This window comes from Canis aureus, chromosome 13 (assembly GCF_053574225.1).
Source record: "Canis aureus isolate CA01 chromosome 13, VMU_Caureus_v.1.0, whole genome shotgun sequence".
In the NCBI taxonomy this organism is placed as follows: domain Eukaryota; kingdom Metazoa; phylum Chordata; class Mammalia; order Carnivora; family Canidae; genus Canis; species Canis aureus.
Genome location: NC_135623.1, coordinates 65,307,609 through 65,335,415, shown reverse-complemented (window position 1 = coordinate 65,335,415; position 27,807 = coordinate 65,307,609). Strand labels below are relative to the sequence as shown.

Genomic DNA, 27,807 nt, shown 5'->3' with positions numbered 1-27,807 from the left:
TAAAGTGCTAAAAATAAATAAATTTAACAAGGTGTCAAAAGCTACCAAGGAAAAGGAACACATTCCCTACAAAGGAATGACAATTAGATTAACAGAAGTCTTCTCATTAAATTAGTATAAGCCACAAAACATTTTAAAATGTTGGAGAGAATGTACTACCAATTTAGGATTACCTACCTATCTGAAGTATGATTTAGTATTAAGAGCAAGGTGTTATTTTAAGACACAAAGAACAAGACAGCTTACCTCTTATTGGCCCATGCTGAAATATTTTAGAAAGGTTTACCTCAACATAAAAGTCAACCATTAGGAATGTATAATGTGCAAAGAAAAAAATGGCAAATGCGGAAGTTAAATTAACTATTGACAATAAGCATAACATAACCGATTGTCTTTTAAAGGTGAAGCTATTATTATTACTAATTTCATGCAAGGCCTTTTATATACATATATTTTTAAAGATTTTATTTATTTAATCATGAGAGACAGAGAGAGAGAGAGAGAGAGAGAGAGAGAGAGAGAGAGAGAGGGGCAGAGACAGAGGCAGAGGGAGAAGCAGGTCCATGCAGGGAGCCCGACGCGGGACTTGATCCCTGGTCTCCAGGATCACACCCTGGGCCCAACGCAAGCGCTAAGCCACTGGGCCACCGGGGCTGCCCCAAGGCCTTATATTTTGGAAACATGTGGAAAGCTTAGGATTTTTTTTTGTTGTTGTTCAGATGAAAGTAATATTGAGTATTTTTGGCAGGAGAAATCCATCTTCAGCTTCTAAATAAAGTGAAAAAGAAGAGGATGTATTGAAAATACATTCAGTCTAACAGAAAGTATGAAAGGAAACAGAGTAATCAAAGATATATAATGGTTAAAAACGACACACCCAAACATGGACTAAAACCCTAATTGTAGAAATGTTAAAATATAGCAACAATCTTAATAAATGTAAAAATGGTTATATTCACCTAATAAGGACAGATTTTCATAATGGTTAACAAAAACATTTGCTGCTTAGAAAGTTAATGCCTAAAGTAAATCACACTGACTTACTAGAGATAAATGCAAATATAAATGTGAATCATGAGCTCTGATGAAGAACATTATGTGCTCTTTTTAAATGGACATGGAAGGGACACCTGGGTGGCTCAGGTCAGGATCCTGGGATCCTGGGATTGAGCCCAGCATCCCTCGTCCCTGAGAGGGAGCCTGCTTCTCACTCTCCTGCTTCCCCTACTTGTGCATGTGCCAGTGCACTTTCTCTCTGTCAAATAAATAAAAAAGATCTTAAAAAATAAAATAAAATGGATATGGATATGGAAGAGAATAGAACCAAGAGTTTTCCTTACTGTATATCAAAATTGTTATCAGACTCTAGTAATTAAAGTCAGTGCTATCTGCATAGGAATAGATACATGGAATCAAATAGACAATTTTAAAACACAGCCGCAATATGGGGAAACCCAACCTTTAACCAAGACAGATTTATAAACAAGATAAACTTCTTTAAAAACAAAACAAAACACTTCAGTTAGGTAGAGTACAAGTAAAGGTAAAAATAAAATACAGGGAAAAATTAGAAAATAAAATCCAAGAAAAATAAAATCTTGTCCCCGTACCATGCCCCCAAATTAATTCCAGATTCCAATGAAAAAGCTGAAGTGAAAAACTTGACATGAAAATACATGTCTGAGAACATTTTTATGAAAGGGAAGTTTTCTTCTTAAATCTTACAGTTTTATTACAAACCATTTAACAGCAAATGTATACATTTGTATGTATTTGTATACATTATAATTAGAATTAACATATAATTAAAATTAAAAGTAAAAATGAAAAATATAATTCAAAATTCATTTAAAAAAAAAAGAGTTGTTTAGAAGCCAAATTTGAGGGGAATCCATGTGCCCTGAGGTAGTTTTCCTTTATGCTTTATGGGCAATTACACCCCCTCGGGGTTGGCCTCAGCTATTTTTGTATTTACTGTAGGACAGTAAGTGGACTGAGTCAAGCTTGTAGCTTGCTCTTTCAAGAAAAGTAATGAAATAAAAGAAGCATTTAAGTGTGCTTGAGGGAAGTTTTGATAGATTTTCCAGCTACCATTCAGTATTTTCTTGGCTGCTCTCTGGGTGTTCGAGGAGCCATTTTGCAATAGATTCCCTTATTAAGGCAACCTGAGAGGCATTTCTCTCAGCCTCCAGCTGCAAGGAATCATTATGGTCATTTCTGGTTCTAATTCCATGAGAACAGGGGAAGGGAGATAAATATTACTGGCAATCTTGAGCCCAGCCAATTCTGTTGGGAATTTTATATTCATTACCTGGGAAAGAAAAATCGGAGAAACAAAGCTGCTTAAAAAAAAAAAAAAAAAAAAAAAAAAAAAAAAGTGTTGTCAGGGTTACAGGATTTGCAGAATCACAGGTGTCCTGAAGCAGGCCATTTTAGGGGTGGATGTTGCTACTGAATGTTATCTGCCTTGAAACTAGAGACAGCATCTAGTTTCTATATAGAGTTGCAAGTTAGCTCGCATCCTATGTAGGCAAATCCCATGAAGCATTTGCCCCTAAATTTAATTAGAAGGAGACATCCCCAAAGACCTCATCTGTGAAATTCTCAGAAATCAAACTGGACCCGAGCCTTGCCTTTATTTTCTTCTCGAAACATTTGCTTCAGAAGATATATAATATAACTCAGGAAGTTGTTAAGGATATATTGCCTGGATTCACATGTCTAGTGCACCTAAATTAGTGGACTTTGTATTGACAGATTGTTGCCAAGAATGTGAAAGCGCGTGGTGTACTTGGCCTGGAGCACCATAAATATCCAATAAGCACTTTTTACTCTTATATCGTAAAACGTTATGTTACTGCTCTTTGTTTTTCATCTTACCTCGGTTTTCTTTTTTTCGAAGCCTGTTCATTTTTTTCTTAAATCCAACCTTTCATCTGTAGTTTATTTTTCAAATTCGAGACACTATGGATATAAAATGAAATGCAAGTTCTTCTTATGTCACTTAGAACTAACTCAAATTTTTTCTGTGTTTTTGCTCACGACTTGGGTTTTAATCACCAGCCACCATTGGCCACGTAACTTGCTAGTACAGTTTCTATTAATTCCTGATATTTCTTGGAAAGTTTGAACTACCCTTGTCTGCTTTGGTTCAAGTCACTGGAAATGTGCTCATCTTCAGTTGACTTAGCTGAAATTGATCTTTATGCTTCGTTTACTCACTGCATTCTCTATCTTTCATGAAAGCATGGAGGTTTTGATTTTGAGCGACTTTGTGAAAATCCTCCCAGCAGAACTAGGTCACATTAACCTACTTTTCCCTCTTTCCCTTTACACACGGTGGTGGCCCAGAAGTCCTTCTGGGGAGGCGTCAGCTTGCTCTGGAAAATATTCTGGGTCCCAATGACTTCTACTACTAACTGTGGACTCCATCCTTGGACTCTCCCCATACTTTTCTGAATATGAAGTCGAATACCTCTGAGACTTGGCTGACCTGAATGAATGGGCACGTTTCCCCCCATGGCATTTCAGTTTTAAATACAGAAGAAATTAAATTGTTCCCTGTGCAGCACTTCATTGTTAAACTGTGACAGAATTTTTTTTTTCTTGTACAATAAACGTAGTCCCCGATTTAAAGAACATAGGCGGCTAGAAACCTTGGTATGGGATAGATTGAATTTAAAATCTGACATTGACAAAATTGCAATGATTTTTTTTTAATAGCAAATAAAATCTGTAACATGGTACCTTTGGGATTTTAGACAGAAGTCAATCCTAAGAGCTGCATTCTTCCTTAATTTACATTTTAAGTGCTCATCAAGGTAGAAAGCAATGAATTCAGAACACAGAGACTATAATGATTTTCTCTTCTCTTGAACTAGGGCAATATCCTCAAGGTCATATAATATATTATTATTTTTCGACTTTAAAGCATCGTTTTCCATATGATGTCAGGCAAACTTAGTGCAACTTAGATACAAACTAGGGTAATAGGACTTTCACAGCAAACATAACATGAAATTACTAATCGTTAGCTAACACTTTGCAACGTGCAATAAAGTTACATCCATAGTTATTTACGAGAAAACAAAATGAAACAAACTATGATCAATGTGATTGGTTAGTTTCAGTTTTCATGATTACTTCCAGTTGGTACTTACTTTGAAAAGAGTTTTTTTTTTTTAATTTTTATTTATTTATGATAGTCACAGAGAGAGAGAGAGGCAGAGACACAGGCAGAGGGAGAAGCAGGCTCCATGCACTGGGAGCCCGATGTGGGATTCGATCCTGGGTCTCCAGGATCACGCCCTGGGCCAAAGGCAGGTGCCAAACTGCTGCGCCACCCAGGGATCAGGAAATTATTTATAATTCTCAGTTTATATTGCCATGGCATGCAGATGTTATTCCTTAAATTGTTTCTTGAGAATATGAAGTAAAAAACAAAAAACCTGAACTTTATTATTGTGATTAATTTTTTTTTTTTTTTTAATTTAACATACAAAACCTGTGGGTTATCAGCTTTAAGAGAGCAGATGGATGAAGGGGAATGGGAGAAGAGACCGCAGGATGGCTAGGAAAGTGAAGGGAAATCATGAGAGTATTGTGTGATTGCAGCTCAAGGGAGAAGGAGGTCAGGTAAGTGGTCACTTTCGTGAAAGCAGGGTCGGTGGATTAGTTGGATTAGAACTAGTTAGAAGCTGGATTACAGTGGGATGAGATTTAGAGCGCAAGTGTGAAGAGAATCAGTTTATGAACAAAGCTACCGGTAGAGTCCCTATCTTTTGACTTTAGCTATTGTTCTTCTGCAGCATGCTGCTGCTCAGCATTAAAAAATACTTTGTTTTAAAAAGTTTTATTTATTCGTTCATGAGAGACACAGAGAGAGGCAGAGACACAGGCAGAGGGAGAAGCAGGCTCCATGCAGGGAGCCCGACATGGGACTGGATCCTGGGAGTCCAGGATCATGCCCTGGGCCGAAGTCAGATGCTAAACCACTGAGCCACCCAGGCATTCCTAAAAAAATACTTTTTTTTAAAAATACTTTTGATACAGTTTTTAGACATGATTGTTTTCAGGTTAGCAACCACGAAAAGTGCCCATTTGTTGTCAGATTTCTATGAAAATGAGCTAAAACTCAGAAATTTGACTACTAAATAAACTGCATACAAAGATATAGGAACAATATTGAAGTTGCTTCCTTTTTGATCTTGTCACACATAAGCCAGGTGGCCTTACGGTACAGAAAAGCTAAGTGTAGCTACTAAGATGTATCACACTATCTTGGACATATTAGTACATGCTTTTAACCAGTCGTCTTGCACCATGACACAGACTAGCTTTCAGCAAGGTGGGAAATTGATGCCTCTATATGTATATACCAACATACATAATACAGAGTATTAGTATCAGATTTATTTTAAAATAACTCCAGTTTATTCATTTTATAGAAGAAACTAACAGCCAGTGATATGATAAACTGTATACAACTGATTGTGTAAAGTTTATTTTTTAATATCACCTACCGAAGTTCATCATAAAAACACACATATGGAATTAACGTAATTTCAGCCTATACATGATATATTTTTATTTTATTTTAAAATTTTTATTTATTTATGATAGTCACACAGAGAGAGAGAGAGAGAGAGAGAGAGAGAGAGACATAGGCAGAGGGAGAAGCAGGCTCCATGCACCAGGAGCCCGATGTGGGATTCGATCCAGGGTCTCCAGGATCGCGCCCTGGGCTGAAGGCAGGCGCCAAACTGCTGCGCCACCCAGGGATCCCCACATGATATATTTTTACTATGGGATCATGAATGTATTATAAAGTCAAATCTGGGGACCTTTTTTGGGAGATCGCCTAGGAGTCATGAGTCACTGTATATATCTTGTTTTTCTGCCTAAGTTTAAGGCACCAGCACTTACAATTTTTTTTTAATTATTTATTTATTTATTTATGATAGTCACAGAGAGAGAGAGAGAGAGGCAGAGACACAGGCAGAGGGAGAAGCAGGCTCCATGCACCGGGAGCCCGATGTGGGACTCGATCCTGGGTCTCCAGGATCGCGCCCTGGGCCAAAGGCAGGCGCTAAACCGCTGCGCCACCCAGGGATCCCCAGCACTTACAATTTGAAGGTCCAGACTATTGTAAGGTCGTATAATTTAATAAAATTCCTTGGTTAGGTCAACTAGACCTAGAGTTTCATTCTGTTCCGCATTATCAAACACATTTAAAAAAAATATGCGTCCTGCACTATATATAACCATCCATATAGGGATCCCTGGGTGGCGCAGCGGTTTGGCGCCTGCCTTTGGCCCAGGGCGCGATCTGGAGACCCGGGATAGAGTCCCACATCGGGCTCCTGGTGCATTGGGCCTGCTTCTCCCTCTGCCTGTGTCTCTGCCTCTCTCTTTCTCTCTCTGTGACTATCATAAATAAATAAAAATTAAAATAAAAAAACCATCCATATATAACTATAAAAAATCTGGAAGGTTATATGACTATGCCTCTCACATTTTGTACGTACATATTCATAAAATTTATTTATTTATAATAAATATATAAAACTATCGTATAACTATAGTTACCTAAGCACTGCTGTAACCATATATATGACTTTAACCATAGCTCTATATATGACTGTCTTCCCAGTGAAGATCATTGTGATAACACAAATATACAAAATTTTTTTTCTGAAAATTGTACGTAAGCAATATGATTCTGAAGAGACGGTGATGCTGATGTCTTTTCTGTTGGCTTTTGGAAACGCTAGTGGGTAGTAAATACGGAGTTGCTGGACTTCACAGAGGTGTGGTTTCTAAATAGTGCCTTAGACACTTAAAGCATCTGTACATGTGTGTCCTTTCCATAGTGAATGGCTTCTAGTCAGATATGTTGTAGCATTTAAAAGAAATATAGTATATTCGGAATCAGGATAGTGACATGCCAGGCCTATGACTACCTTCATCGTAGGCGCACCTGTTATTCCTGTGCTTGTCATTGTCATCTTCTTCCCATATAAAAAGAAGGGGTTACACTAGGTCTCTAATATGATTTTCAGTTCTGCCATCTTGTGTTCTATATTGTAGTTAATTTTTTAAATTTTAAAAATGTTTTTAGTGCACCAGAGGAGTTAATATAACTGCAGCATAAATAGTTTTGTACAGCAAAGATGGTTTTAGAAAACAAATATTTACCACCCAACATGCTTTTCATAATGTGGGATTTTCATTTATTTAAAGTGGAGTACATGTATCTTTTTTTTTTTTTTTTAATTTAAATGGAATTCAGTGTGAATACTTTCTCCTAATGCAGGCTTAAATTATTATACATTTCACACTGCAGTCCTTCCAAAATGCCAATGAATATATTTTATCTATATTTAGCTTCTTTCTTTTTCAAATTAAGCTGGCTATTGAAAGGTATAATTGGTTAGAATCTGGACAGTTTTGTTCAACAAAATTAATGACTCAGATGTCATTGAAATAAAAGTTCCTCCTTCTTTGAAAGTTAAATTAATTTAATGGTCATAATTCTTATTATTTAGCAATTATAATTCTATCCCTATCTCAGATTTTAAGGAAAAGGGGTACTGCACATGTTCTAATCTTTCAACAAAAAGTATTACATTTAAAAGTTTTTCTCTCTCTTTCACAATATGAACCAATGAGACAGGATTAAGAACTAAAGAAGTTTCCATGTTTGTGTATGTGTCCACATAGAATTTAAAGACACTTACCCAGGCAGGAGACATAGAGGTCACATAGCCATTGCTCTCTCATGATTACTGCATTTGTTTATTGTATTTTCAATCACATTGATCCAAAGTGAACGTAAGCTAAAGATTCTCTCTTCCAGTAGTATTCAGCATGAATAAGTAGTTGTTTGCTGTTTATGACTACTTCTTGTTCAGGCTTTTCATCTATATCTGCATCATTATGTGTGTGTTAAAAGTAGAATTATATAATAGAACCATGGGTCAAATGTGAGTGGAGTCAGCCTTGGGTTCAGATACCAGTTTTGACAATAACCAGCTTTCTTAACTTGGAAACTTTATCCTGATAAGTTTCTCTTTCTTTATATTTAGTTCAATATAAGTAATAATACCTATCAGAAAATGTTTTCGGATAATTAATCCTGTAAGGTACCATCCTAATATGTCTAGTAGGATATGCGTGATCTATTTTCTCTTTGCTGCTCTCTAGTATGGTTGTATGACATGAAGGCTGTGACTCCTAGCTGTTTTCTTATTGCTGTTAATTATGCTTATTAGAATGAACATTTGAAGACAGGACAATGATTAGGAGAATCCATTGCTCTGATGAGGATAATCAGCTGCTAGATGGAAAGAATCTGCTTCTGTAATAGGGAGAATCCACTGCCCATAATGAAAGTAGATTTTTGGAATTTTTTTTTTCCCTAAGAGAACTATTAAATTAAAACTCAAACACAGTGTTCAATGTAGTGGGTATGAAGTTAAAGCAGGTCAAAAGATAAAAACAGTTACCTCAACAGATTTGCCTGATAGATGATGTAAAACAAGTCTTTCCAGTCCTTCCAATTTCAGCTGAGCTAAGGGAATGAAAAGACTGTCAGTCCTTGACAAGGGAGGCTTTTCCACAGGAACTTCCACTGAAAACCTGGTTTTGATCCAGGTATAAAAGAAAAGCTTTTTGTAATAACAGTAACTGGAATTCTAGATTGATTTCATAGTCAGTTGTAATGAATATTTTCAATTACGTGAAGAATATTAAGAACCCCTTAATGTATACCTACTATTTCAAATTAAGTACTTATCACCATTAATTTATTCATTCATTTATCTAAAAATATTTATTGAGCTCATGCTGTATGCCAGGTACTGCTCTAATTCACACAGGTAATTAACAAAGTCCTGTCTTTATGGAGCTAACATTCTGGTTGGAAACAGAATAAACAAACCAGTAAAAATATAGCATGCCAGATGATAAGAGCTTCCAGTCATTCCATTTCAATGGAAATTTCCATCCATCTTTTTCTCCAAAATTAAAACTTCACATTTTCACTTGCTCTACCTCCTAGTAGCATTTACTCTTCCATTTTGACTAAACCTGTCTGAGAGCTTAGTCCAACCTCTTCCCATCTCACACCTAGATTAGATGGCATATAAATGCTAAGAATTCCAAATAGGTGTATCTAGCCCATATGTATTTGCTGAACTTCAGGTTCCTATATCCCAGTGACTATGTAGCATCTCTAGTAGGACTACCAAAAGTCTTCTCAAAAAAGGAGTAATAGTTTTCTCCCTCAAACCTGTTCTTCCCCATATCCTTATCCAGACCAATAAATCTACACAGAAGGGAAAATCTGGTACAAATGCGAGACTGCATAGGGTCATAAATCCCTTCCTACAGATGAGGTGCAAGTAATGCGATTGGTTTTGCTTAGGTTATACTATATGACACAAGGTAGGTGAGAAGTCAATCTCTCTGTCTCGTAGAATTATAGAATAACAAAAAGGAAAAAGGCATCAGTAATCATTTAGGCCACTTCCCTATTACCAAAGAGAACAAAGAGAGGTCTGTGGAGGTTAAGAAACTCTGAGTTTGTGATAGAACCAGTTTAGTACCTCCTTCTATATGTATGTGTATAAGGATATTAGCCTTCTTAAGTCAATACTCACAGTGCAAGGTGAAAAGACACTGAAGGGAGCTATGTTAAAATTGCAGCAGAGAGCAGCCAAGTCCATGTGAAATTGATGGAAGATTTGACAAAGGAAGTGACTGGAGCTATCTTGGAAGACCTATAGTATTTGTCTCGGTTGGAGTGAGAAGTAGTGAGGGTTCTCCAGGTGAAACCCTCAGATACTTGACTTCCCTGCAACTTTAGATAATGGTGGGGATTTGCTTCATCTTGACAATCTTTTCATTCATAGGCATGATACCAGCTTCCTTCTACATCTCAAATGCTTTATTTTGTTCCTAAGGCAATACTTTAACACTCTTAGTTTGTTTTCCCAAGTGAGGTGAGATTCTAGAGAATGTGTAAACAAATCAAAATCCCTGAAATTTGAATCTACTAAATCATGTAACTACTCTAAATCCTACTGCCATAAGCAGCACAGCATGTTACACCATATGGCGAATAAAATAGTTTGATTCAGAGAAAAATATTATTTTTTTTTAACAAGAGAAACCTTTATCCATTCCCCTTACCTTTTTCAGGTCTAACTTTGTTACATCTGATGTTAAGCAGATACTTTTTAGATTTGTAAACATTTTGTTGTCTCTAAGTTAATAATGAGGTTGTTTTCTGATGCTTCTATATAAATGTTGAGGTTGCAAGGGAAAAGTCATAGGATCATTATTGCACCATCTGTTCCAGCTGGTTTGTTTTAGTCACATGCTTTTCAGTGTTCTTATTGAGCTATCAACAAACTGCCAATTAATTACGAAAATCTAACAGGTTGTCAGAGGTTACAGTACTGAGAAAGTGAGATCATGAGTCAGTATATCATGGGATTGATTACTACCGATTTACAATCTCTAGAACACCTTCTGTGGATGAGTGAACTTTTAAAGACATACTAATGACATCTTTGGATCCTGTAGCTGAAGATAAATAAAATGATAATTATTTTCTATTTTCTAAGCATCCATCAAGAAATATCTTTTTTTTTAGATTGCTAATTGATAGCTATATAATGGGATTCAGTTATTTTTCTTAGTAATATCTTAATGGAGAAAATCTTGCCAGGTAGACATTCACAGAAGATAAATGCAGAAACTGGTCTTTGTTTTTTGTCTAACACTCACTGGCAAGGCCAACACCTATCTACAATAGAAATCAGGTTTCTCAAAAGTAAAGTATCTGACCTTTTTAAAAAGATTATATTTATTTATTTATTTGTTTATTCATTTATTTATTTATGAGAGACTGGAGGGAGGGGAGAGCGGAGGGAGAGGGAGAGACAGAGAATCTCAAGCAGACTCAGAGCACACTCAGGGCTTGATCTCATGACCCTGAGACCATGACCTGAGCCAGAACCAACAGTTGGATGCTTGGCTGACCAAACCACCCAGGTGCCCCGGTATCTGACTTTTAATATGAATTGTTTCATTTTCTCTGTAATACCAAGTAAATCACTCCAGTTGTCTGATAGCATTTTCTGAGATTAAGCATTTATATTTTTCTTTTTCTATTTTCAAGTTTTGTATAACTTGGTATTAATAAATTTCAGACTTGAAAATTATAGGACTATCAATGAAAAAATTCATCATAGTTAATAATATGAGAATTAAAGTGGTATAAATAAGTTGTATATAGTGTGCTGAAGATTTACGTGTTGACTGTTGTAACCAACATTTGGTGAAATTTCTTAGAGCAGCCATTCCTAGTGTATTGCGTTTTAGCAAAGAAAATATTTCAGGAGATTATTGATCTAATTATCAATGTGTGGAAGTTTTCTCAAGATTTGTAAAATTTTTGGTCACCTATTAAAATTAATTAATTGTTCATTTAATGTGTATTTTATAGTATATGAAATATTTGTAGCTATGTGGAATACGTGTGTGTGATTGAGCATGTGGATGTGTGTGAGAGAGAGAGAGAGAGAGAGAAAGGACAGAAAAAGAGAAACCCTTAAATGAGCAGTTTGAGAAATTTATGATCCAACCTTTACCCTGTCATGATGACACAAGGCTGCTGCTGTGCCTCTTTCCTCTTGCTTCTGTTTGACAAACGAAGGAACACATAGTATTCAGAACCTTTAGAAAATATCCCTTTGGCTGAGTTGATCCTGTTTGCTTTATTCTTGGGCTCTATCTTGGATTTAAAATATTCCATCCAGTTGTCTTATAAACAAATATTTACCTCTGAGAGAAGTATTAGACTATACATCAAAATGACAGCAAAGGGATGGATTGCAAATGAAATTATTTAGTTTTCTGGTTTAGTTTTCAGATGTTTTGTAGCGGTAGTGAAATAGGAATTGTATTCAATATCATCAGAATGCAAGAAAACACAATCTTTTTTTTTTTTTTTTGCTCTTGAATGCAGGATAACATTCATTTATGCATTCATTTATTGAGTGTCTAGTAGGTACCAGACAATTTGCTAGGCTCAGATGATATAATGCTGGGAAAAAAACAAAACAAAACAAAACAAAACAACCCAGATCCCTGTATTCATGCAGTTTGAAGGAGAAGACTGATTTATGATGTAGTGAAGAAGGCCACAATTATTCAACTAATCATTTTAACGATATATAATTACAAATGGTTGCTCTGAGATGAAGGAAAACTCATCTATAAGCATGAGTAACTAAGAAATGTAACTCCAGCTTGGTGTTATAGGGAAAGGTTCTTAAGGGATATGTTTGATATGTGAAGGTCTTTGGTGGTAAATGGGGGTGGAAAAGGTGTATTTCTTTCCTTTTTTTTTTTTTTAAGATTTTATTTATTTACTCATGAGAGACACAGAGAGTGAAGTGAGGCAGAGACAAAAGCAGAGGGAGAAGCAGGCTACCTGCAGGGAACCGGATGTGGGACTTGATCTCTGGGATCACACCCTGAGCCAAAGGTCGACTTTCAACCACTGAGCCACCCAGGTGTCCCAGGGAAGGTGTATCTCAAGTGAAGAAAATAGTGTACAAAAGTCACCTAGTGAGAATGGACCAAGTTCAGAGAACTGAATGAAAGTCAGTGTGGCTGGACAGCAGTTCTTTAGAGGAAGAGAAAAGCATGCAGAGCCTAGACTCTGTGGGCACCCGTAGGGTATGTCAGGGATTTTGGTTTTTATCTTAAGGGTAAAGGAGTATATCCTAAATTTATTAACAAGGGCAATGACGTCATGATATTTGCATTTGACATGATCATGTAGGCTATTGCATAGGGAATGATTCAAGGTACACATATGCATGAATGTGGATGGCCAGTAAGGATGTGCTCGGGGAAGGGTAGGGGAGTGTGGTGCTGAGAGCTGAACTAGAGTTGTGACAGTAGACGGGAAAGAAACTGATGTTTGGGAAATATATTTTGAAGGCAGAACTAACAGAACTTAGGGATGGGTTTAATATGAAAGGGATGAGGGACGCCTGGGTGGCTCAGTGGTTGAGCATCTACCTTTGGCTCAGGTCGTGATCCCAGGGTCCCAAGATTGAGTCCCACATGGGGCTCCCTGTATGGAGCCTGCCTTTCCCTCTGCCTGTGTCCCTGACTCTCTCTCTCTGTGTCTCTCATAAATAAATAAAATCTTTAAAAAATAATTAATATGAAAGATGTGGGACACAAAGTTGTCTCCTTTGTTTCTGGCTTGACTAAATGGATGAAAGAAAATCTGGGAAAGCATTACATTATGTGGAGTTTGTATACCATGAGCTGCTTTTGAAATCTACATGTGGAGCTGTTAAGTAGGCTTTTTTTTTTTTTTTTTGTTAAGATTTTATTTTTATTTATTTGTGAGAGGCCCACAGAGAGAGAGGCAGAGACATAGGCAGAGGGAGAAGCAGGCTTCTTGTGGGGAGCCAGATGCAGGACTGGATCCCAGGAGCCCGGGATCACAACCTGAGGCGAAGGCAGATGCTCAATCACTGAGCCACCCAGGCGCCCCATAGGCTGTCTTAATCTGGAGAATGGATGAGAAGCAATGATATAAAGCTCCCTGCCCCCCGCCACTATCAGAAAGTACAATATTCCTATGAAATCTTCCATAAGCCCCAAACAGCATAAAACAAAGAAGAGTTACCATTAATTTACGTGGAAAATTTCTTAAGTGTTCTCATGACCCCCAAAATAAGCCCTCTCAGGCTTTTCTGTTACTTTAGCTGCACAAATAAATCAAGACAAAGCACAGATGCTCACAGGGACACTTCAAAAGCCCTGGGGGCTTTGTGCTGAAATGCTGGATGTAGTTCCCAGGGAAGGGGCTTGGCGGGACCACTCCCTACTCCATACCCCCAGGCGGGCTGCTTCCTTAAGTGCTAATGCAAAACAAATGCAGAACACTGTTTTCTCTTTTCACCTCTTTTTGTGAAAGCAAAATCCTTTTCATATTTCTCTTAGTGAAAACAGGTACTAATGCAGGTGTTCCATGAAAGCAAAGTGGTCTAATGTGAACTTTTGAAAAGCAGGAGTTAGCTGTAATTAAAACCATAGATGATGTGGAATGTCTGGACTGGATAAATAGAACAGGTATGTGGCTCAGAATGAGATTTGATAAACTATAATTTTTAATGGTGAAGCAAAGGAGTGAGATGAACCTGCAAAAGGGCTGAGAAATTTTCATAAATTCTACAAAAACTGAAGAGAGGGGTGTCTTAAACCCCAAGTGACCAGTTCCTGGAAAAAAAAAAAAAATGTTACTTTGATAGAGCAATAGGGGTAGAAGCATGCTTGAGTGAACTAGGTTCAAAAATTAGGAGAGATACACAACTCTTTCAGAAAATGCAGAAAGTAGAGGAGAGAAATTATCTTAAAACCTGGGTGATTTGAGCATCTTTAAAGATGGAAGTTAATAGCTAAGTGGGGAAGTTTAGATAGTAACTAGCAGGGTTAATTCATTGGGTAAGTTTCTCAAGAAGTCAGATGTACAGAATAGAGTAGAGAAGAGGAGAAAGAGCTCCTCTATTGTCACAATAGGGGCAAAGATGCGTTGGTGAAAATTATAAGGTGAGTTATAGTTTAATTCAAAGCATAGATTTGTGGGACACCTGGGTGGCTCAGCGGTTGAGCATCATCTGCCTTTGGCTCAGGGTGTGATCCTGGGGTCCCAGGATTGAGTCCCACATTGGCCTCCCCACAGGGAGCCTGCTTCTCTCTTTGCCTATGTCTCTGCCTCCCTCTCTCTGTGTCTCTCATGAATGAATGAATAAATAAATAAATAAATAAATAAATAAATAAATAAATGAAATAAAATATATATTTTTAAAGCATAGATTTGTTTGGAAGAGGGGTTAGAATTTATATGATCATAAATTTATGGCATTTTATAATTTCTCTGCTGTATTCAAAGACATAGAGCAGTGGATAGACTCGTGGCTTAAATTTAAGGCACTTACTAAGAAGTTTTCTAGAAAATATTCTTTTAGATAGTATTGGAAAAATGCATTCATAACTCAGTATAACTGTCTGCATAATTGTTGTACATCAGCTAATTAAGTGCCTCCCAGAGAAGACTACCTTATCAAACTCTCCGCAGTTTTTACTAGTGAATTATAATAACTATAGTTTTATTAAGTGGTATTCATCAAATGTATTTAAAGAGGAGTTCAAAATTTATAAGTATGTTGATAATCGTACTTAATATGAATGCTTAGAAAATTAGCCATGGTTTGAAGTTCACTTGTTTTTGTTTTTGTTTCTTTTTCATTTTCTTTCAACTTGGTTTTAATTAATTCTCCCCAATACATTTTGATTGGCGTTTATATCTACGTTTTTAATGCTGTGTAAGGCTAGATGAGTGGGAAAAAAAACAGTGTTTGTTATGATCAAGGGGATCATAATCTTTATTTGGAGATGCTAACCTATTACGGATTCACTTGGCAATTGCCCACTCATTTTGATTAGATATGTGGAGATTTCTATGCACTGTTGAGTATTTCCTGATGCATTTTTTTCCCAATATATAATGCATTTTCTGATTACTTGCAATGCTGATTTTCACAGGTGAAAAGCAATAAGAATGTTTAAGTGCTGGTCAGCTGTCTTGGTTCTTGGATTAATGTTTCTGGAGTCAGAAGGAAGGCCAACCAAAGAAGCAGGATATGGCCTTAAATCCTACCAACCTCTAATAAGATTGCGACACAAGGTACAGTCACCCTTCTGAATTTGCTCACAGTGCCTAGCAGTTATGAACTAAACTACTAGGTGTCTGCTGTATTATACACCTAGGAGCACTTAGTTCGGTAATGCCTTCAGAATATAATTTCCATATAAAAGTGCACATTTTAAAACATGAAATGGTAGTTTGAAAATTTATAATTTTTGAAATTAAATATTTCTTGACAAAGTACAGAAAGGGCTCATTGAAAAAAATCATTAAAGCTTGCATTGTCATAGTAATAGACTTATAAAAATAAGTAAATATATTAAGACTTAATCAACTAGTTTCTGTTATTCCCACATTAAGTTTAAAACTTTTAAAATTAAAGCATAAGTGTTATGTTTTTTAACTTGCAATAAAAGTAAACAAAAAAAGATGTTTATACCAGCTGGAGATGTATAGGTTGGCAAAGAATTAGTATTTATAGAAATCTAATTAGACATTTTAATTTCATACAAATCATAACTTTAAGTTCTTTAATATTGGGGAAATACTTCACTTCCCTATGTTAAATATTTTCAAGTATAAAATAAATTGACATTTATTCATACTATAAATCATATAGATTATGTACTTACACTAATTAAGCTAGTGCTTTTATTTTAATAATAGAGCAACTTTAATGCTAAAGTAAGTTTTTATTCAATCAAATTAAAAGTTTGTAATATATATTTTGATTTTCATAGAAAGTAGAAAACAAGACAAAAACTAACATGCTAATTATGGTAAAAAATATACATTTAAGATTGTCTTATGTTGTCTCAAAAATAAATAAACAAACCTTGAAATAAATATAAATCAGTTTACCCCCGAATAGCATATGTGTTAGGGGTGCTGACCTTTGTATAGTCAAAAATCCATGCATAGCTTTTGACTCCCTAAAATCTTAAATATTAATAACCTACTGTTGACTGAAGCCTTATTGATAATATAAACCATCAAAGAACACGTATTTTGTATATGTGTTATATACTATATTCTCATAATAAACTAATGTGAGAATTGTTTATATAATTACATTAAAATGTTATTAAAATTTAAAGGAAGAAAAAATACTTTTACAGTATAGTACTATATTAATTTTTAAAATTGTGTGTAAGTAGACCTGCCCTGTTCAGACCTGGGTAGTATACTTGTAGAAACACACACATATTTACACTGCATCTGTATACGTTGCATATAGTCTTGCTGAAATTCTTTCATAATATTATAAGATTTTGATAAAGCCACTAACGTTGACTGGGATTTTTATGTGCCAGACTCTACGGTAAACTCTTAAATGTAGTCTTTTATTTAATCTCCAAAACAATCTTCTAAAGATGTATCTTTTCATTTTAAATATGAAAAATCAAAATTTCTAGAATTGTTAAGGGATTTTATGAATGCATACAGTTGTTAACTATGTTAATTGACTAGGGTAACATGCAATATAGGTTTGATAGCCGGAAACAATAAAATAAGTAAAAAATGAAAATGTACTTCATTGTTAAAGATCATTGTTGATAATTGATCTTGTTCCACTATCTTTCAATTATCATTTGTGTCCTGTACGTCACAGACTAAAACTCAGTTTTATCCTAGTCTAAAGCATAGAGATAATAAGTCCTTTGTGAATACTCTCAAAACATATTATTAATACAATGTATTAGCTCATTTTGTTAATACCAGTGAATATTTATTCTGTGCTGTTTATCTACCCCAAGTTATATGTCTTGAGGTCAGAAACTCTGCCTTTCTAATTCCTTCATTCCTGGAGCCGTGAACATAATAGATACTATTTAATTGACTCCATGGCAGAAAAATGGCCAGTAGAATGCATGGCTATGCTGTTTTTATTATTTTTCTGCTAAATATAATACAACAGGTTTTTATGTGTCAGTGTACATTTATAAACAAACCATTTTGAATTAAGTTTGGATGTTGAAGATAAGTTATTTATCATGCTTTGCTGTGAGATTTAGTAAACCTTTAAAGAAAAGAAACAACACAATGAGTTAAGCCTATTTTAGAAACACTAATAATCACCAAAAATAATCAAAGTTACCTTCCAATCTTTTCCATTTCTCTGAGTCTCACACCTAAATAGTTACAGATAATATATGATTACTGATATTTAAAAGCAGAGATGCAGAATGTTAGTAATACCTAATTTTCAAATGACTTAGGACTGAGGTAAAATTAAACTATAAAAGTTATTTGTGAGTGTGTGTGTGTGTGTGTGTATTTGTGTTAGCGTGAACTTGACAGGAGAAAGGAGTACTCTGAGTTATACAAGTCCCTGTCAAACCTTACCAAGTAATTTGTGCTCACTAGCAACATCCCTACCCAACCACAGGGAAGTGCCTTTATTTCCCCAAGATCTTGATAATTAATCCCATTATAGCCTTATTTCTATTTGAATCAATCATTATTTGGATCCCAGAAATGACCTGTCATCCTTTTTCCACTGATTCCCATTAGTTGCATCTATTGGTAAGGCTTTCCCAAACCAAAATTAGTTGCATCTATTGGTAAGGCTTTCCCAAACCAAAATTAAAAATGGAACAGTCACAGGTGTTTCTTACCTCCCGTTTTAAAATATATTTTCACCATTTGTGATGTAATGTATATATGTGTGTATATACGTATGATTTTATGTATAAATATGTATAATTTAGATATTTCCTTCCATTATGATGTGAACTACTATTCATCATGCTATACTATAGCACCTAGAATTGTGTTAGGCACATAGTCAACACTTAATAAATATATATTGAAAGAATGATTCCATCTGCTGACTAGAATAAGGCTAAAATCATATATATATGATATGCATATATCATATATATGTGATACATAATTATATAGTTAATTATAATTAATAAATTAATTAGGTTTTTTCTGCTTAAGAGAGCAAAATAAACAGAATACTTAATAAAATGTCTTAAAAATTATTTTAATAGCATTACATACATTAATTTCCTATTATTTGTTATTTATTAACCTTCCATTTTATTTAAACTGCAAAGAATATAAATGCCTATATTTCTGTAAGGCTTAGAGATGGATAACATTTTCAGTTTTTGGGTTAGGCCTCACTGTGTTCAATATATTTACTGACTAGAAACAATAAAATAATATGTGTGATAAATTTTGAGATATATTAGATATTTTCCTTTGCAGAGAGGTGTCAGTACTTTGAGTATGAACAAATATTTGTTTAGAACTCATGTTTACCAAATGTTTGTGTGCCACTGTATAAAGAATCCTCTCTGGGGAACAAAAAATGAAATGTCATTTATTTGTCAGATTACATAGAAATATTACAGATTTAAATATAAATATATGTGTACATATTTATATCATTAACAAATATATGTATGCATAACTGATTGAAAACATATTTGTCTGAGTCTCAAGATAAATATGAGAACCATATAAATTCATCATGCCATTTATAGAAATTGTAATTATAGTCACAGTATGTCTGAAGGAGCTGATCATGTATTTCAACTGTGTGTTTATCCAACAGGAATTTATGGAACACATCAAATGTGGGGGTTTAGTAGTTCTATTCTATACATTAGGTCATTTAATTGTTGTATATTCCTATGTAATAAGTGGTTTATTGTTATTCCATAGTTGAGGAAACTGGAGTTCACAAATGTATAGTAATTTTTAATGCCACATACCTAGAAAGTTAGGAGAAAGGATTTAGGATTTAATACACAGACTAAATAGCTTGATGCAGAGTACATAATGAAAACTTTTTATAGTAATTTGACCTGGGTACCACGTATTTCCTATTCTCCCCACATTCCGATCACCTGGCAGGAAGGTTGGATTTCACGTCCCTCTGTGGTTAGATGGGACTGTATGTCTAGTTCTGGCCAATGAGTTAAGTGCTATAGAATGCATCTGGGCTGAACCATGTGATTCCAGTTTTAAAGTGTTCCCGAACTCTCTTTTTCCGCTAGCATTTACAAACAGCATCTGTTCAAGGTAGTGGGTGCTTAATCACCCCAAGTTTCTAGATAACTAGGATGAGTAAAACACCCAGGCAATTAGTGTTTGTCTTGAAATGTGAAATGAGAGAGAGAGAAAAAACAAAACAAAACACTTTTGTTTTAAACCACTGAGACTTGGGAGTTGTTTATTGCCTCCCCATGACTGTAGCCGATCCTCACCAATAAAGACAGAACTAGAACTTCTACTCCTATCACCGAGTCGGAAATCCTGGGCTTCTTTTTCTGTTCCATTTTGGCTTCTTGTTTCATTTCCACTCTTTGGATTTTTCTTACACTCTTTTCTCTGTTTCTTCCTTGTCTCTACTTCTTGCTGGCTCATAATTTCCCATCACACTGTAACTTCCTATTGTATTTATGCCCCTGTCATATGCATGTCCTAATGATATTCTAACATATTGCCGTAGGCTCTAATTGGTAGGCTCTAAAGCCTGTTAGGAACAGTACCATATCTTACTGCCTTTTCTTGCCTACAGCTCTGATGACATCGTTGCATTGTTTGCTGCTACTCAAAATCAAAGTCAGGCTTGAAGGAACATCTTAGGAGGACAATAGGAATGTTCTTTGAGGATAGCTAATGGGACCACTCAGAGATCTTAAAATTCTTACATCTTTATGTGACCAGAGAGTGCCATGTCCAGCTTTATGGTACAAAGCTACCCCTGCAAACCCAAAGTGGCTTATGACTCCCTTACCTCCTAAATCAAAATGTTTGTCTATGAGAGTAGTTACTGTGCAAATGGACAAAGAGTTGGCATAATTTAGTAAGTCTAGAGACTGTTGCTATGCACCGTAGTGCAATATAATTCAAAAACATCATTTGTGGGAGACGATTTCTGGCTTTTGGTATAAAAAAAAAATGATAGCTGTGGATTGGTGAAGAGTAGCAAAAGAGAACTCTAGGGAAGGAGACAAATGTTAAACAACACATCAAAACCACGACTGCTTAGAGGCTGGAAACCTTCAGGCAAACCCAGGAGCATTATTTCCTGATTGAGGAAAAATTTTGTCATTCCATCTGAAATATCTGACTGCTTGCAGCATGTTCAAGGGAACGCCCTTAAAATGTTAATATATTTTGTGGAGGTCAGGAAGCAATTTAGCACAGTATCTAAGAGCAAAAATGGTGGTGATGAAGGGAGTGGAAAACTGGTCAAATAATTCATTAAATATTAAAGATTATACTAATTGGGATTCCTGGGTGGCTCAGTGGTTGAGCATCTGCCTTTGGCTTGGGTCATGATCCCGGGTCCTGGATCAAGTCCCACATCAGGCTCCCCATGGGGCACCTGCTTCTTGCCCTGCTTATGTCTCTGCCCCTCTCTCTTGTGTCTCTCATGAGTAAATAAATAAAATCTTTAAAATAAATAAATGCTATGCTAACTAATATATTGATATATTTATTCCATAGTCATCAACATGGCTGAATATTATTAATAAATCTAAGATTTTTTTCTAATCAAGGAAATTATGTTTGAAAAATAAGAACATTTTGAAATTTTATTTCTCAGAAATGAAATTCCAGTGTTAACTGAGCTAAAATTCCAGTGTTAACTGAGCTAGTTCCCAGAGCCTGATTTCCACAGGGCACTATAAATAAGACCAGGTTAAACCAGCACATACCACAGGGACTGTTAATGGGAAGATCTGTGAGTTGAAGGACACCAGTTCTATAGTATGGGCTGTAAGCCTGCCTGCTCTTTGCACCAGAAGCACACATTATTTTTATTATACGGGACAGTAAGTATTCCTGCCCTTTGCTGTGACTGGAGATACAATCTCTCTCCTCTAAGGCTGTTAACACACTTGCTCTTTGCTCTCAAGAGAGACATTATCTCTAAGTTTCAAGGCAGTTTTTTTATCCAAATATCCTTGAACAGCTAGTCCAGAGCAAATGGCAGTCAGTGTCTCTGTTCAGGAGGCCTGAGAATCATGAGGCACCGTGGAGATTGTCTCCCGATGCACATGGAGAGGACCATCTTTAACAGGAGGTTAGAGTTACCATCAAATGTATCTATCTAAAACCAAAATTAATGCTGTGTGCACCAAGTACACGGTTATGGCTTCATCCTACCTTTTACCTGATTAACTTTGTCCTTTCTTGAACTTTAAGGGGAAATAAATATTTCACTCAGCTCTGGCTTTGTTGCTTGCATGTTTGTTCTTTCAAACCAGGGTATATTTGAGAAACTGGGGGAAAATTGGCACGCAGAGGACTGAATCCTTTTGCTTAGCAAAAATAAAACAACAAAGGAATGTACCCACCTTCTAAAATTCTCAAGATGTGGACCTGGTACAGAAAATTGTCATTTGATCCCTTCAAGAATGAATTCTCGAAGCAGTACTGTTATAGTTGTGTAGGGTGGTGCGCAAAAAGGATGCTCCCTTGCACTTCTCTGACTCTACGTTAAAATTGTTTTGTAAATCTTTAAAAGTAGCTATAACTTGAACAAATAGAGCTACTTTCCATTGAAGATTTAAAGTTTTGAAATGTTAAAAAATGTGATGTTTTAGTATTCTATTTACATCTATTCACAAAGTATAATAAAGTACATAAATAAAGTCAAATTTATATAGTACATTAAAGTCAAGCTTGTCAAGATTTCAGAAAACTCTCCTTATGTATCAGCTTTGGGCACATATCATGCTTTCTATCACCCTGGTATGGATTTTCAAGTGACTTGAATTACAATGCTTCCTTTTATCCAACACCATAATTTTTTTTTTAAGATTTTATTTATTTATTCATGAGAGATACACATAGAGAGGCAGAGACACAGGCAGAGAGAGAAGCAGACTCCATGCAGGGAGCTCGATATGGGTCTTGATCCTGGGTCTCCAGGATCAGGCCCTGGACCGAAGGCGGTGCTAAACTGCTGAGCCACCCGGGCTGCCTCCCAACTCCATAATTTAAAAAATATCCTGATAGTTAAAAAATGGCTCTACTCCTGTTTTTCTGAACATTGATCCATCTACTGATCAAGAAACATCAGAATATAAGAACCTATGTGTTCTGAAAGAAGTTTGTCATTACTGTTCATTTTCTTTAGATTTGACTTCCAAAGCCTTCTTATCTTTAAATTTTTCGATCTAGTTGTCTTTTGTAACTGTTTCTGTGGAGAGGATGTCAGCTACATCGTATTAGTTTGCTAGGAAAGCAAATATTAATATACCCTCATTATCTGCTAATTAAGCACATTAGGCTACCTGCTATTCAAAAAACAAAATATAGGTATGTTGTTTTTAAAGGGGTTCAATGGGGGATCCCTGGGTGGCTCAGCGGTTTAGCGCCTGCCTTTGGCCCAGGGCGCGATCCTGGAGTCCCGGGATCGAGTCCCGCTTTGGGCTCCCGGTGCGTGGAGCCTGCTTCTCCCTCTGTCTGTGTCTCTGCCTCTCTCTCTCTCTCTCTCTCTCTCTATCATAAATAAATAAATATTTAAAAAAAGGGGTTCAATGGGGGTATACTAAACTGTAGATGTAGGAAAAAGGGTTGTAAGTTAACAGGTGAATGAAGTAAAAATACATTTATCTAATCATTAATATTAATATATTGCAAGCTAGCATCTGCATTCAGTACTTCAATGTGTAAATTAATTATACATTGTTTTGTACATCTTTCATTATTAAAATTCTATTGTGAATTCAATTAGCAAAGCTCTCTACTATAAATGAAAGATCCTGATTTATGAGCTTGGCATTCAGCATGTTTAAAAGATAAACACCCCATGGTATATAAACCACAACTGAAAAGTGTGGTATTGTTTTTAACTAATATTGCTCATTGCTTATTTGGGGCATCAGTTCCTGTATATGAGCTGAGAGTTAGGGTTTTAGAGCCATTAGACAGTAGAAAATATTCAATTCATTATATATATATATATATTTATAAAAAACACACTCTTACAGATAGGAAAGCTGGGGGCCTGGGAGGCAAAATTCTTTGTTGAAGATCATACAGATGGGTGTTGCTCAACTAAGATTAGAATCTGGATTTCCGGGGCACCTGGGTACCTCAGTGATTGAGCGTCTGCCTTTGACTCAGGTCATATCCCAGGGTCCTGGGATTGAGTCCCACATCAGGCTCCCTGCAAGGAGCCTGCTTCTCCCTCTGCCTGTGTCTCTGCCTCTCTCTCTCCATCTCTCATGAATAAATAAATAGAATTTTTTTTAAAAAAAGAAAGAATCTGGATTTCCCATCTTCTAGGACGGTTTTGTTTTCCTTTAACACATTGCTCCCTTAAATTAACCTGTTTCTTCAAGTCCAGGTTTTAATCAACAAAAACATGCATTCACTCATTATTTCAAGTGTTCTGACAATACTAAAACAAATAATTAAATACAACAATGTAAAGTTTGAAAATATATTATTTGAAGTAATATAAACATTTCATTGTGTAAGGGTTTAGGAAATTTTTGAAAGGAATTATGTATCCCTTATATTTGGTTTTTCCTAAATTTTGGAATGAAATTTTAAGTATACAGAAAATTTGAACTTTACAGTGAATACCCTTGTAACCAAGACCTAGATAAATATTTTATTATGCTTGCTTCTCATATATATGTGTTTATTTGTGTGTATCACCTGTCTTTTCATTTATTAATCTATCTTATTTTTTATTCATTTCAAATTATATTATAGACTTTAAGATTTTCTTAAATACTTTAGTACACATCATTAATTAGGGCTTTTAGAGCTTTTTTAAATTAATTAATTAATTTAGAGCTTTTTTTTCTTTCGAGATACCATTTATGCACAATGGAAAGGCCCAACCTTTTATCTTTATTTTTTGAATTTTTATAGAAGTTTACACTTCTACAATAAACATCAAAATACAATTGTATCAAAATACTGAAAGGCATCACCCCCCTGAAAGTTCCCTCATATGTCTTCCCTGGCAATCTCTGACATCTTCATTCACTCTGAGGCCACTAATATTCTGATATTATTCACCATAGTATAGTTTTACCTGTTCTAAAATTTCATGTGAATGGGACCATAATATATATTCCTGTGAACATAAACGTGATTGGAACTCTTATGCATAAAGCGTCTATGAACATTCTTGTGCAAGTCTTTTTGGTTGTGTATTTTCATTTTCTTTGGGTTAATAGTTAATAGTTATTAGCAGTGGATTAGGTATTATTCCTTCAAAAAGAAACCACCATGGGGTGTCTGGGTGACTCAGTCAGTCTGGCTCTTGATTTTGGTTCAGGTCATGATCTCAGTGATTGTCCTGCGTTGGGCTCCAGGCTCAGCAGGGTGTCGGCTTGAGGATTCTCGCTCTCCCTCTACCCTACCCCCTCACATTCTCTCTCTCTCTCAAATAAATAAATCTTAAGAAACCACCAGCACTTGTAAAAAAAGATGTACAATTTTACATTCTCAACAGAAATGTATAAAATATCCAGCTACTTTACATCTATGGCAACTTTTCCTGTTCTTTGTTTTTAATTTTAGCCATTCTGAAGAGTGGTATTTATTATAGTTTTAATATGAATATTTTTGATGACAGGTAGTGACATTGACAATTTTTTTCATTTGTATACTGATTATTCATAAATTTTGTTTTATGAAGTGTCCAAAAATTTTTGCCTATTTAGTAATATTGTTTTTCTTTTTCTTTTTTTGGTTCAGTCATTGAAGTCCTTTATATTTCCTCAGTTCTTTATAAAATATGTAATTATTTTATGGAAATACTTATATCACTGTAAAATTTTAAACTACATATAGCTACTGTTAGAGTCTTTAGTGTGATTTCATAGAAAACAATGTGAAGACAATAAAAGGAGTCTATCTTTGGACAGAGTTATAATGTTTATAAACAAATAATAAAAATCAAAAGCTATAACCCTTAACACAAATTAGATGTAGCTAAAATAATGCCATATTTTATTACAATGCATCTGAAGATATATATAGATAGATCTTTATATATGTATATTTATATATGTATATTTAGGATTATATATATAATTATATACTAATATATAATAGTATATATAATTTAAAGTATCACATTTATTTCACTCATATTTCATTGTTAACAGATTAGGAATTCATCTATTGCAGTTGGTTTATGAGCCACTTAAGTTAATCAGTCACAGTCAAGTTAAAATCTAGAATACTATTTCCCTAGTATATTCTCTATGACTCACTTCTGTGAGATTAACAATATACAAACCAGAAATGGCAGAAATAACATTTACAGGAAGGAATTAAAACTCCACTTAGGAAAAGAAAGAACAAAAGGACATATAGCTATTATAATGAGAAAATGTCTCTTGTCTTATCATGTTATATTAGAGCTTTAACAAGTCTTAAAAATGATGTGTTTTAACAAGTCTTAAAAATGATATTCTTCATCTTTGAAGAATAAGAAAGAAAAAGATATTTAATCATACTGGGTTCTACATTCCTGTCAGTTCTATAGGTATGTAGCAAGTGTTAATATAACTTCAGTAATATATCACTAATTGTATCAATTCTGTTTCATCAGTTGAATAATGTTGACTTTTTTTATTTTTGTATTCATTCTTTTTTTTTTTTTTAAGATTTTATTTATTCATTAAAGAGAGCGAGGGAGGGAGAGATACAGGCAGAGGGAGAGGGAGAGAAACAGGCTCCATGCAGGGAGCCTGATGTGGGACTCAATCCCGGAGCCTCCAGGATCACACCCTGGGCTGAAGGTGGCGCTAAACCGCTGGGCCACCGGGGCTGCCCTTTGTATTCATTCTTAAAGTTTATTTTGGATTTATAGATATTTGGGAAATACATATGAGTAAATTTTATAATTCTAATTTTTTGAAGTTTTTATTTATTTAAATTCCAGTTAGTTAACATACAGTGTAATGTTAGTTTTAGGTGTACAATATAGTGAGTCAGCAATTCTATATAACACCTTGTGCCCTCCTTAGTCCCCATCACCTATTTAACCCATCTTTCCTGCAAACCTCCCATCCTGCAACCCTCAGTTTATTCTCTAAAATTAAGTCTGTTTCTTGGTTTTCCTCTCTTTCCCTCCCCTGTGTTCATTTGTTTTGTTTCTTAAATTCTTCATATAAGTGAAATCATATGGTATTTGTCTTTCTATGACTGACCTACTTTGCTTAGCATAATACTGTTTAGATCCATCTGCATCTTTGCAAATGGCAAGATTTCATTCTTTTATTTCTCGGTGAGTAATATTCCACTGTGTGTGTGTGTATGTGTGTGTGTGTGTGTGTGTACATAGGCTTTGACCAGTGTGAAAGAGGTTACTGCCTGTGTTCTCCTCTAGGATTTTTATGGCTTCAGGTCTCACATGGAGGTCTTTTATCCATTGTCAATTTATATTTGTGTATGGTGGAAGAAAGTGCTCCAGCTTCATTCATTTGCATGTTGCTGTCCAGGATTCCCAGAACTATTTGTTGAAGAGACTTTTTCTCATTGGGTGTTCTTTCCTGCTTTGTCAAAGATTAAGGGACCATATAATTGTAGTTTCATTTCTGGGTTTTCTATTCTGTTCCATTGATCTATAGGCCTGTTTTTGTTCCAGTACCATACTATTTGATTACTACAGCTTTGTAACATAACTTGGAATCTGGAATTGTGATGCCTCCAGTTTTGTTTTTCTTTTTCAAGTTTGCCTTGGCTATTCATCGTCTTTGTGGTTCCAGACAAATTTGAGGATTGCTTGTTCTAGCTCTATTAAAATGCTGTTGGTATTTTTATAGGGACTGCATTAAATGTATAGATTGCTTTCAGTTGTATAGACATTTTAACAATATTTATTCTTCCAATCCATGAGCATGGATTGTATTTCCATTTCTTTGTGTCCTCTTCAATCTCTTTCATCAGTGTTTGATAGTTTTCATAGTATAGATCTTTAATGTCTTTGGTTAGGTTTATCCCTAGAAATCTTACTGTTTTGGGTAAGCAATTATAAATGTGATCTATTCCTCAATTTCTCTTTCTGCTGCTTCGTTATTGATGTAAAGAAATTCAATAGATTTCTGTATGTT

The 27,807-nt window shown here is 35.2% G+C and overlaps 1 protein-coding gene across 4 annotated transcripts in view; it reads left to right on the top strand.

Moving 5' to 3' along the window:
- FSTL5 (follistatin like 5) overlaps positions 1-27,807 on the top strand; it is a 682,404-nt gene that overhangs the window by 33,052 nt on the left and 621,545 nt on the right. For all 4 annotated transcript variants that reach the window (XM_077846542.1, XM_077846541.1, XM_077846540.1 and 1 more), the window contains exon 2: positions 15,643-15,784. In XM_077846542.1, the coding sequence (XP_077702668.1) occupies positions 15,659-15,784 (126 nt within the window). In that variant the 5' untranslated portion in view covers positions 15,643-15,658. The remainder of the gene's footprint in view (positions 1-15,642; positions 15,785-27,807) is intronic.